Genomic DNA, 12,500 nt, shown 5'->3' with positions numbered 1-12,500 from the left:
TCCACCCGAAACACTGGGACTTTCCGCCCATCCCTGAACCACCCCTGTGCCAGCCCTGCGCCCAAAGGCAGCTTCGCAGAAGGTCTGTAAAAGGGATAAAGGCCTCATCCCAGCCGCGGCTTAACTTTAGTCAGCAGCTCCTCCGCCATTTTCTCGGCAGCAGCGGTAGCGCTGTCAAGCCGCTGGCCCGTCTCAACCGTTTCCAAATCCCAAATCGGTGAGACATGATGCAGGCCGGGAACATGGGTGGAGGAGACAGGGGAGGTGGTAAGAAACCTTCAGGAAGAGATAAATTACGGTTTAGTGTATGTGATGTGTCGTCTAACGATTTTAAAAAAACCTGGCTCACGCTAAAAGAGCTTCATGACAAAGAGCTACACCGTTTACAGGCAAAATTAGCCAATTTGAGGAAAGAGCGATTGGCTGACGGAAGGTGGACGGGCTCCATAGCCAAAATTAAAGAGCTGACCGAACAACAGAAAGTCCTTAGTAGCACCATTCATGACTTGCGAGATCAATTAAATGCAAAAGTATGTGACCGCTGTACGCTGAATGAAAGCTACAGGAACACACTACAGCAAGAATCTTATGATATCCAACAACAAAATCTTCACTTTATTGCCGAGCTTACTGAAGAAAGGAATAGGTTAAGAGAAGAAAATAAAAAGCTTTCTGCAAGACTGAATCAGCAGCAGTTTCACCCTTCTTTTTCTGATAGCAATGATGAGGATTTCGTTCCCGGTACTCAAAGGTCCGTGCCAGTTTTTTCGGTCAGGGAGCCTTCCCTAGGAACTCCGCTGCATATGCCTATCAGATTGGTAAAGAAATCACAGATGACATCTGGACAAAAGGAACAACAACGAAGTCCAAAATTTTCGATTCCATTTTATAGTCAGGACCTCTTTGAGGAGCCAGAGACCTCTTCCCGGAAGATTTCTTCTAATAGCACTAAGCCTATCACAGAGAGAAGTGCCAATCAGAAGTCACCTGGAGGTTTTCCTGTAACATCTACACGTGATCCTCAAAGCAGGTATGGATTTCAAGATGTTTCAAACCTTCCTGAAGACAAGCTTGGCCAGCCAAAAAGGAAACAGATCTTCACACAGAAGACATCCACGCAAAAGCGTGAAACTCAGATGGACTTCTCTTGGAGCCTTTCCAGTATTTCTAACACAGAAAACCACATTACTCAAGTTGTATCTGAAACTTCAGAAGAAGATATGCCTGATGATAATGGAAGTTTATTTTTCCCTTTTACACAGAGTAAGGAAAAGCCTTCTGTAGCTGTATTTCCCTTTGACTATACTTCAAAAGCTAGTGGGAAAAGAAGATCAAAGAGTGGTGTTGCTAAATACAACACTGGGTTTTCTGTAAGAGATTGCGCCCAGACACTCTCCACTGAACGATCCACTGTGAAGAAGGCTAATGAACCTACAGGTACAGGGTATGATGCCGATAAGCCACAAGGTGATACCCAAAGTTCCATCTCGGGGTCTGCAATCAAGAGAAAAGCCAGAATGCAGCCAGAAAAAGGGGGAAAGTAGCTTTCCCTCATCCTCTCAAGGAGGATGCTTTTCTTTTACAAGAGGACAGTCTTCCTGTCAATTCAGACTGTGTAACTGATTACCCCTGACTCTGATTCCATTTCTCAGGAAATAATAAGAACAAAAAAAGTTTGGCAAATGACTAAGACTTTGAAACAGTGAATTATTGCCAGTTAATAGAATAGAGCCACAAATAGAGAAGGAAATTCATTCTTTAGAATCCCTCTACTTCCATATAAAAGTGTAGAGGTCTGCCATCTTTTTGTTGAAATTAAGTTACTACTGTTTATGAACCAATAAAAAAGCCAAACGAGGACCTGAAGAGTGTGGACTTACAAGAGTTCAACATTTAAATGCATACAGAGTGACTAAAATATTTACTAGACAAGACAAAGTAACTAGAATGCATCCATTGAGAAAGATCCAGAAGCAGATTTTTTCAGAATAAAATGAATATGACTTTACATGTACAAAAGATAAAGAGATGTGACACGGACTGTATACTAGTTATTAAAAATGTGCTTTTAAAAATCAAAAAGCAAGAGCAGAAGAAAGAAAAACCTAATGAGCAAAAAACCAAATATTCAGCAAGCAAGGTCAACATTTAGAAGAGGAGCAGAACTGTGAAGTTCTCAAGAAACAAAGCAGTTATGGTCTTATCCATGACATTAAAGAAGCAGCCAGAGACTTGTCCCTGGTTATCACAGTATATGGCGTGAGAGTGTGTTTGCGTGTGCACGCATGCACGTGTGCCTGTGTATGCACGTGTGTGCACAAGCATTCTACTGGAGTGGAGGAGAGGAGAAGTAGCAGTGCATTTCCCCCCACTCCTTTCCCCACCCCCTCCTTTTTTTCTCCTCCTGCCCCCAACTTAATTTCCCTGGGCTGTGGTGGTGGTATTTGACGACTTTTTTTTTTTCTGTTTTTTTTTTCATGTGTCTCTTAGGCCTTTTTTTTTTTTAAACAAATTTACTAAGAGAATTCATGTGCCAGAAAACCTATTTACATAGTGCACAACACAATAGTTTATAGTATTTTCAAAGAGTTGTAAAACCATCACCCCAGTTTTAGAATATTTTCATCACCCTAAAAAGAAACCCCGTACACATTAGCAGTCACTTTCCATGTTTGCCCACTTTTCACCTTGTAGGAAGACAAAAACAGTGAGCTGTGGCTGACTGATCCACTATCTCTCAGAATGAAATACCACCGGGGTTAAAAATGATCTCCCTTTCTTTCTTTCTTTACCAAAACAGGGAGGTACATCATATAGTCTCAATATAATCTTTGACTTTTACTCTAAATTATATAGTCTTAGAACTTAAGGATTATAGCTGTTTTTCTATTGTTTTATTAATATATTCTAGAATTTATTATTCATATATAGCTATTTTTAAGGTCCTTGATAGTTATCAAATTATTTAATGTTTTTATAGCCTGCCTTATTTAAAAGATTTAAATATTTAAAATATTTAAATACAAAAATATTTAAACACAAAAATATTTAAAATATTTAAAGTAGAATATTTAAACATGTTTAAGTATATTTAAAAATAAAGTATTTAAGAATATTTAAATGTAAAAATATTTAAAAATATTTAAAAACAAAAATATTTAAAATAATGATTACGATAATCAGAACCCAGGTGCTTTTATGTTCTTCGTTCCTGCATACATGTTTTTTTAGTAAAAATATTGAGAAAAGGAAGAAGAGGGAAGGAGTTGTGTAAGTAAATGTGATATTTGGGAATAAGATAACCTTCTGATTTGACTTCCAGAGGACACGCAGTTTATGAAAACCCTTTGGTTATTCTATCATATCAAGAACTGGTAATTCTAGTAAATAATACAACTGTATGCCAAGGGGGAAAACCTGGAGCCTGGAGAACAGCCTGACACCACACAGTGCTGTGTGCTGGCCCTACGAAGATAATAGCGGCGTTCCCGACCCTCAGAGAACCCTTCCTGTCTTTCTGTTTGCTTTTGGTTTTCCAAATCCTGGGTCAAATAAAAGCTAAAGTCTTAAATAAGACTTCTGGTTATTATTTCCTTCTGTTTGCATTGGTCATTTAATGCATATAAGCTCTGCATGAAAAACATACGTTTAGCACTTTTTAAACTACTGTTTCATTTTAGAAATCAATTTTTAAATTAAAAAAAAAGTTCATGAACCATGAGAGACTATGGACTCTGGGAAACAAACTGAGGGCTTCAGGGGGGAGGGGAGTCGGGGACTGGGATAGGCCGGCGATGGGTATTAAGGAGGGCACGTATTATATGGTGCACTGGGTGTTATACGCAACTAATGAATCCTGGAACTTTACATCAAAGACTAGGGATGTACTATATGGTGACTAACATAACATAATAAAAAAAAATAGTTCAAAGAATCAAACCTGTATGACCCAAATAAACCTATTTTAGGTTAGAAGTAAAGGAACGTCTTAAGGCCAGAGTCTTCAACAATCTGTTTCTAATGTGCACGTGTTTTACATACAGGTGATGATCAAATATTGGTTGCATGAACCTGTGAGGGCGGATGTCAAGTAGAGACCATGCTTAATAAGCTGGTAACTCACCTTCAGAAATCATTTTTACTATATACAAGTAGCACATTAAGAGGCTTCTGATTTCATACTGATCCAATCGGTTATACTGGGACACACTACTCCTTGTGGAACTCTGTCGGGTCTGTAATAGAAAGACAGGACTTTGGTCAAACAATATTGGTACTATAGTTTCCCATAGCCTTTAACTCAGTAACTATTTGTATCATTAGTCCTGTTTGGGAAAATTCTAAGCCTAAATCCAAATTTTCTATCGTACTTGGAAGGTAAATGAGCGTAATCATTCTTTGTTGCTACTGCACAGAGTACCGTCACTAGAAATTACCTGGGGGTCTTCACCAAGATAACTGTGTTTCATTCCTGTAATGTGTTTTAGTAGTAGGAAAAAATTAAATCATATGTGACTATTCCAGGAAAAATAGCTGGTACATGGAGGAGGAACTTAACTAAGGTATATGGAAGCACAGAAACATTTTAAGCTCTTTTAATTTGAGTCTTTCAGAGTTTAATTAAAATCCAACCTACAAATAATAGGTCAGGAAATCTGTACTTCTTAAAAAGGGCTAATATTACAAGATAATTACATGATGAAGAATCCGGTAATAATTTAAAACTACAGCTTCTACAAACTAGTGATGTTCCTTTCAATGACTTGTTAAAATATGTTGTTAAGCATGACAAGATCTGACTTATTTGGGGATTTATATGAATAGAGTATTAATAATCTAAAGAATTTACCTTATTAAAAGCCAGTTCTTCCACAGCTGAGCTAAACTGGGCTGGAGATATGCATTTACAAAACTAGGATTTACTAGGAACAAACTTTCACTTCGAGCAAAACACTTAGGTTCTGAATGTCTGCTAGCTATGTGATTATTAGCAAGTCATTTAGCTTCTTTGTTCTTTATCTGCCTTACCTAGGGTAGTGTCTGTTGACAGAATTCTAAATGATGTAAAACAGGAACCTTTGTGAATAAATTACTATTTACCCCAAGCCTCAAGGAAGTATATTCCAGTGGTTCTCAAGGGGTGGTTCCCAACCAGCAGCATCAGCACCACCTGGGAACTTAGAAATTCAAATTAGCAGGCCCCATCCCAGACTGAATCAAAAACCCTGGGGGTGAGGGCCAGCCATCTGTTTTTATTAAGCCCCCCAGGTGATTCTGATGCACGCTAAGAAAGCCACGATATAGGAGAAACATTGCTGGAATCAGAAAACCCGGATGCAGGTCTGGCCTGCCATAGCTGTGTGGTTGTCCTAAGTCACAACCTCAGTTTTCATTTACAAATGAGTGGGAATTTATTATTTTTATGCACCTTTCCAACCCTAATTTTATTTTATTTTATTATTATTATTTTTTAAAGATTTTATTTATTCATTCGACAGAGATAGAGACACCCAGTGAGAGAGGGAACACAAGCAGGGGGAGTGGGAGAGGAAGAAGCAGGCTCACAGCAGAGGAGCCTGATGTGGGGCTCGATCCCATAACGCCGGGATCACGCCCTGAGCCGAAGGCAGACGCTTAACCGCTGTGCCACCCAGGCGCCCCCAACCCTAATTTTATATGATTCTGTGAATCTACATAGCAGCGTGACACAGCTTTATTGGTCTAAAATGAAGTTTCTCAGGGCGCCTGGGTGGCTCAGAGGGTTAAGCGTCTGCCTCAGGCTCAGGTCATGATCCCAGGGTCCTGGGATCAAGCCCCACATTGGGCTCCCTGCTCAGTGGGGAGCCTGCTTCTCCCTCTCCTTCTACTGCTCCCCCTGCTTGAGTTCTCTCGCTCTCTCTGTCACATAAATAAATAAAATCTTTTTTAAAAAATTAAGTTTCTCAGGAGCCTGGGTGGCTCAGGGGGTTAAGCATCTGACTTTTTTTCAGCTCAGGTCATGATCTCAGGGACATGAGATCGAGCCCCACATGGGGCTCTGTGCTGCGTGTAGAGCCTGCTTAAGAGTCTCTCTCTCCCTCTCCCTCTCCCTCTGCCGCTACCCCACCCACCCCCACCGCTTGCTCTTCCTTTGTCTCAAATGAAAATAAAATAAAATAAAATAAAATGAGGTTTCTCTGTCTCAAGGAAGACATATCCCAAATTTTAATGTTAGAGAATATATTCTGATTAAGTGATGATGGGATGCTGAGATCATCAATTTGGAGGCTTAATTTTTTTTTTCTCCCATGTTAACTACTCTTACAAAAGAATGAAAGGCTGAATTAACCCTGCCAAGAAGGGATTTAAATGACAAGATGCATTAGATATTTTAAACTTGAACCTTCCCTCTCTAGAACAGGTTACAGTGTACGAGGATTAAAGGAGGTATTCAAAGTTAGAACTCTTAATGATGAATGCCTTATCCTCCATAAACAGTTTTAAATATCCAAGTAGCAGCTGCCATGACAGGAAGCAACCATGGCAACATCCAAGAATTATGGGGTGCTTTTTACAGATCCAGACAGACTACAGGAGAGTAGAGAGCCTTTTATTTATCTAAAAAGACAGACTATTGTAGCCTAGCATATCCCTAGGGCTACCCCTTATATTTAGGTTCTTACATTTTCAACAGTTCCGCTCTGGTCTGGAAATCCTGTTGCTCCTTCTGGGATGAGGGAACCTCTTGAATCCTCCCTCTTGATTCCATGTCCATTTTGAAAAGCCCCATAAGCTGGAAAAAAGCCAAGTCCTTGTTAACAACCAGAAGAATAGTCAAAAAATATTTTAAAAAATAAGTACTGGGTTAATTGAAAGATAGATTCTAGGGAATAGATCTTGGTCTTCTAAAATGTGAAGTTTCTATTTTATATCAAAACACCATAAAAAGTCTAAAAGGGTGACCTTTTTTTTTTTTAAACCACTTGAAATACTTCACTACGTATGAAACTACAAGAGGTTCCCTGGAAGTAATAAATGAAAGCCACACAATTTGAGAGCGAGTTTTACAGATAAGGAAACTTGGGCCCAGAAAAGGGAAGTGTCTTGTCTAAGAAGGAGACAGATAGGATCGGAAACCAGTGTTTTTCTCATTAGCCTTTATTTTGTCAGTATACCAAAGCTACATTTTAAACAAGCTTAGATAAGGAAACTTAAGCAAAAAAAAAAAAAGTGGCTGCAAGTGTGAGTCAGATTTAATTAAACTTCAGAAGAGACCATGCTATATAGAGTTGTTACGATGAAGTATTTCGAAAATACAGAGAAGTACACGGTGCCTTCCCACACAACTATGCAATGTATAATCTTGAAAGGACTTAATTACCAGTGTCTTTGTCAGCGCTCAGACTCCCTCTATTTGTAGGTGAAGTGAAGCCACATGCAAACTCATCCCTGGATGCCTGTAACACAATGTGACACGTCTGTCATTTCAACAAATCTGTACACGAGGATGAGAAATCGGAATTAACAGAATGAGAGGGCACCCTAACTCTAAACGAAGCTCACTGTGAAAGTCTGGACCAGGTATCACCGTTGGCATTTAGGTGACATCTCTTTAAAAATGGGGCACTAGTGTACTTTGCAAGCAGGACCTCTGGCTGAGTAGCAGAACCCTAGATGCCTGGTAAAAGCGGCAACGGTTGCAGTCCCATCATGGCTCAGTAATCCTCCTTGAATGCTAGAAGGAGGGGTGGGACCAGAAGCCCTAGGTGAATTTGAGCTACAGAAGAAAGAACAGAGAAGTACAATACTTCCACATCTCACTGTTGAATGTTGTGCAGGGAGCGTAAGCGTGAGTTACTGCGATTGTGAAAAAGACCAGCCTAAAACCCAGGGAAATAATGCAGCACCCACATTTAGCTGATGTACCAAATCGGGAGCTTTAGGCAATAAAGCCAGCAGGGAGGCTTAAAAGCAGCTTTCTCGAGAACCCCAGGCAGTCTGGACGAATCGACTAGGACATTTGATAGGGGTAATTTCCAAAGGGAGGTGTAAAGGACGAAGTTTAACCTCGGAAAGCGGGAAGGTGATCCTGGGCCATTTGGAACACGGAGTGGGGGCAGGGCAGGACTTGATAGTCCCTCTGGGCAGGCTACAAAGCATACCACACACTTTAATAGGGAGACTGGTAAAAGGCAGTATATCCAGAAGAGCGTAACCAAGATTGTCAAGGGTTTGGGAATGACAAAAGATGAAGTGGAGATACCCGGTCGGGAGAAAAACTTAGAAGGCACTCGTGCAAGGGGTATCATGTGGAGGTGGGAACAGATGTGTGCTCTGGATCTCTAAGAAGGCAAAACTGGGACAAGTAGATAAGAAAACCTTTTAGGTCTAACGTGAGAAGGAAAGTTTTAATTATTACAAAGGCAAAATGTTGTTTTGCCAAATGGGAGACTGGTCACCCTCTGAAGTTCCTTTTAACACTAAGATTCTAAAGGGAGAAAAAAAGCACAGACCAGTTGTGCTGAGCTAAAAGCAACTCACAGAAGAACTAAAAGGAGGCTGTCCCAGGAAGGGAGAAGCAAAGGCATACAGTTTCCCCCCGGTGCCTCACATTTTAGAAGCCAAGAATCCTTCCTTCAGTTTTCAGGTTGAGTGTGTGAAGGTAAATGTAAATCTTACAACACTGGGTGCAAGGGATTCTTGGCATTCTCTCAGACCTTGTTACTCAAAGTGTGGTCCTTGGACCAGAAGCAGGCAAAAGTGTGTTAGAAACGCACAGTCTCAAACTCCACCACAGGCCTACCGAGTTAGAGTCTCGGTTTTAACAAAATCCCCAGTTGATCAGTATGCACATTAAAGTAGGAGAAGCAGGGGCACCTGGTGGCTCTGAATCACTGTTCTAGAAAAAAAGTATTAACTGTAAAAATGGAATGAAAAGTAATGATTAAGGTAGAGACCATACAGCCTATGACCACAATTCCAAACGCAGTCAATGAAATGGGATGAAACACCAGTGGAAACACGTCACTACTTACAGAGTTAGGCGTGCCTGCACAGGAGTACAAGGTATCCCGACCTGCTAGCCGCTGTATGTTGTCCAAGAGCAGCCCAACAAACGGCAGGTACAATTGCGCAATTTTGGCCTGTTGGTTCTGAAAAGTAATTATCCAAAGCTTAGTAGGTATATACTATGTCCACATCACACATAAAGCTGGCCCCATCTATCAGTTTCAAGGCTCAAAATGGGCTAAAACCCGCAGCAAATTAGTGAAGCATGAGGCTGTCTATGCTTACAAGCCTCCGAACCCATAGCCACAGAACTTTCTTGGTATTTGGATTTATGCACGATACAGAGTCGAATCACATCCCTCAGGAACGACATAAAGTAAAAGGCAAAAGTTCATTCTGTTAAAAATAGCAGTTGACCTAGAAAGCAGATGATATCAGTTCTATTCTTTAAGTCCAGCGAGGGTTGAGTTTTCATGAGCACAGGGATCGTGCCTGTCTTGTTCATCGCTTCAACCCCAGTGCCTGGGCAGACGGGAGATGCTCAATACACCTTAGCGAAATAGATGAGTCGATGGAAGAAGTGAAAAAATGGTGAGTTACTGGGGTGCCTGGCTGGCTCAGTCAGTTGGGCGGCCAGACTCCTGGTTTCGGCTCAGGTCAGGATCTGGGGGTCCTGGGATCGAGCCCTGCATGGGGCTCCCTGCTCAGTGAGGAGTCTGCTGGTCCTCTCCCTCTGCCCCTCCCCCTGCTTGTGCTTCCATGAGCTCTCTCTCTCTTTCAAATCTTTTTAAAAAAAGGTGAGTCACTCTATTCTTTCAAGAAACATTTGTTGTTGTTGTTTTCACCAAAGCGATTAAGGTAATAATGTGACCTTGGCCCCTTGAGTCAATTGTAAGACTTAGGAGACTGATATATTTGTAAATAAATGTATTTATCTCCTGGCCACTAGCAGTCTTAACGCGGTACCTCTTATATGAAAATATATTTATTGCTTCTCTCAGCTTTAGACATTCCTCACCCCACACGTACATGTACATACACTCGAGTCAGCAAAAACAGTGGATGTAATGGCATAAAAGTTGCCCTTCGCATTTCATGACTTTGGGAGGTTTTTTTCTGGAGCCTTAGAGAGGCCTCTAGGGCTCAAGAGTCAACGTACAGAATACAGAAGATCAATAGTATTTCCTTGTTGCTTGAATTTGCATTTGTTATTCAGGTTGAACAATTTTTCATACTGTTCATTATTTCTGGGACTCTGCCCCAGCTTGTGCTGATGGGCACAGAGGTCTGAGAACCAACGATCGAGTCCAACTTCCCGCCCAAGGCAGGGATGGCCCTTCCCTGCATCCCTGACAAATGGTTCAATTTTACACTCCAGCCTTTTCCTGGGTTCTGTTAGAAGGGTCCTTTAGCTCTGCGCTCTGGGACTACAGGAAGTCAGGCCACTTCCCACCTGTACATGGCAACTCTCCAGTTAAACTGTTACCACGGATCAGCTTAATCCATTCTTCGCAAGGCTAAGCGGCCCGAATGACTTTCCTTTATTCTTCACGTGGCTTTGGTTTCAAGACTTTTCCCCATCGTGGTCACCCTGTTTTGGCAGTTCTCTAGTGTTTCAGTGTTTCACTTTGGATTTGACAGGCACTACGGTCTCGCGGCTAAGAACACAGATTTTGGACTTTATACATATATGAATGCCCAGTCTCCTGCTGCTGGTCCTTGACTGTGATCAAATCACTGAGCTGCCACTTTCTTTTCCGTAAAATGGGGATAATAATAATGATATTAATTCAGGTGAGGTATTTAATATAGTGTCTGACATGTAGCGGGGCCTCAATAAATTTTAGCTGCTATTATTAACACTATAGTTTCTAGATAGGAGTCTGCTGTGTTCGACAGTGTTCACTAGGGAAAGAGACACTACAACTCTCTCAGGGGAACAGGAACACAGGAAAACATACAGTGTAAAACATATTAAGCTCTGCCTGTGCAAAAGACAGAAAACAACCTAAGAATCTATTACTAGAAGACAGTTTAAAATAAGGCATTATCCAGGGGCTCCTGGCTGGCTCAGCGTGCGACTCTTGATCTCAGGGTTGTGAGTTCAAGCCCCACGTTGGGTGTGGAGCCTACTTAAAAAATAAATAAATAAAATAAAATGAGGTATATCCGTATGACAGAATAATATGCAGACTTTTTTAATGTGGTAGATCTAATCTTCAGGATGTATTGTTAAGTAAAACAAAAGAAAAATGCATAATGGTTCCATATATATATATATATATATATATATATAGGCTTGTGCATGCCCAAAGTATGTATATGAAACTGATAAGAGAAGCTACTGCTGGAGAGATGAATTGGGATGAAATGGGGATAAGAAATGGGAGAGAAATACAGTGGCTAACTGAACATAAAAATAAAAAAAGGAAATGGGAGAGAGGCATTTTTTAACCATGTATATGGATTACCAAAAAAAAATGGTGGGAAGGTGGGGAGCAGTGCAGCGGGGAGAATGGAAAAAAATTTGCTCACAGCCCAAGTTAAAAGTGCAATTGTCTTAGGTGTGACCATCACTTGTAGTGGCTACAGGAACAGATACAGACCTCAGGGTAAACATCAGTCACTGGACATTTGTGTTCTGAGTAGAGAAGAGGTCTCAGAGTCATTCTAACAAGTTATATCTCCCAAAGCAGTTTATGAGTAGCACATAATAGGGACGAGTGACATCCTGATAATTTCATTAGAGGAGGGGCCAAAGAGTAGCAACACGGTTGTGGGGGTATGACTAGGGTATCTCAAAAGCAGCCTTTCCATAGGAAGCAATTTTTTTCCTTGACTGTATATTTATTTGGGGTCACTTCGGGGGACCCAATAAAAACTCTGGAAGCCTAAAGTGTCCATCTCTATCCTTACCTTGGTGTCACCATTAATGGCGAACATGTTTTACTTGAATGTATTTGACAAATGACCCCTTACTCAGGCCACCTGTGAATTCTTTGGACCCAACAGCGAAAGGAATTAAAGCCTTGGTTAACCAGGCCCATGAAGCAAAGTTCTATCAGAGGGAATCCCATACTCATTTAATAGCTGTTTAAAGCTTTTGAACAAAGAGAAAAGGGCTTTAGAAGTCACTGAAGGGGTAAAGAGTTTGGCGTTTCAATCTTTCCCACACTCCCAAACCTCAAATACTCAAGTAGGCATAGTGTTGAACTTTTACAGATAACAAGAGTTGTGTGTGTGTGTGTGTGTGTATACTGTAACATCTCAGAATTTTAAAAAGGAAATAATGTCCAAATATGTGCTAGAAAATATTTCAAATCCTACCTCTAGATAAGACACCCGTGAAATCCCATGTTCCTGCACTTTCATCTGAAGAGGCAGAGGTAAAGAACACACCTTCCTGCCTCTGGGAGGGGAAGTTCATTTGGTGCTTTTCCCAGGAATCCTTTGAAATCATGGCTAGAGACATTTTCTGCCACATTGCCTAAGATCCTTTCCTGCACTATGAG

General features: G+C 40.9%; 1 protein-coding gene across 4 annotated transcripts in view; it reads right to left on the bottom strand.

The window, feature by feature from the left end:
- DOCK11 (dedicator of cytokinesis 11) overlaps nt 1–12,500 on the bottom strand; it is a 186,565-nt gene that overhangs the window by 59,140 nt on the left and 114,925 nt on the right. For all 4 annotated transcript variants that reach the window (XM_034649108.1, XM_034649107.1, XM_034649105.1 and 1 more), the window contains 4 exons: nt 9,015–9,131; nt 7,361–7,436; nt 6,663–6,772; nt 4,124–4,235 (listed from right to left, as the gene is read on the bottom strand). In XM_034649108.1, coding sequence (XP_034504999.1) covers nt 4,124–4,235; nt 6,663–6,772; nt 7,361–7,436; nt 9,015–9,131 — 415 coding nt within the window. The remainder of the gene's footprint in view (nt 1–4,123; nt 4,236–6,662; nt 6,773–7,360; nt 7,437–9,014; nt 9,132–12,500) is intronic.

This window comes from Ailuropoda melanoleuca, chromosome X (genome assembly GCF_002007445.2).
Source record: "Ailuropoda melanoleuca isolate Jingjing chromosome X, ASM200744v2, whole genome shotgun sequence".
Lineage (NCBI taxonomy): Eukaryota > Metazoa > Chordata > Mammalia > Carnivora > Ursidae > Ailuropoda > Ailuropoda melanoleuca.
This window is presented reverse-complemented; position numbering and strand designations above follow the sequence as displayed.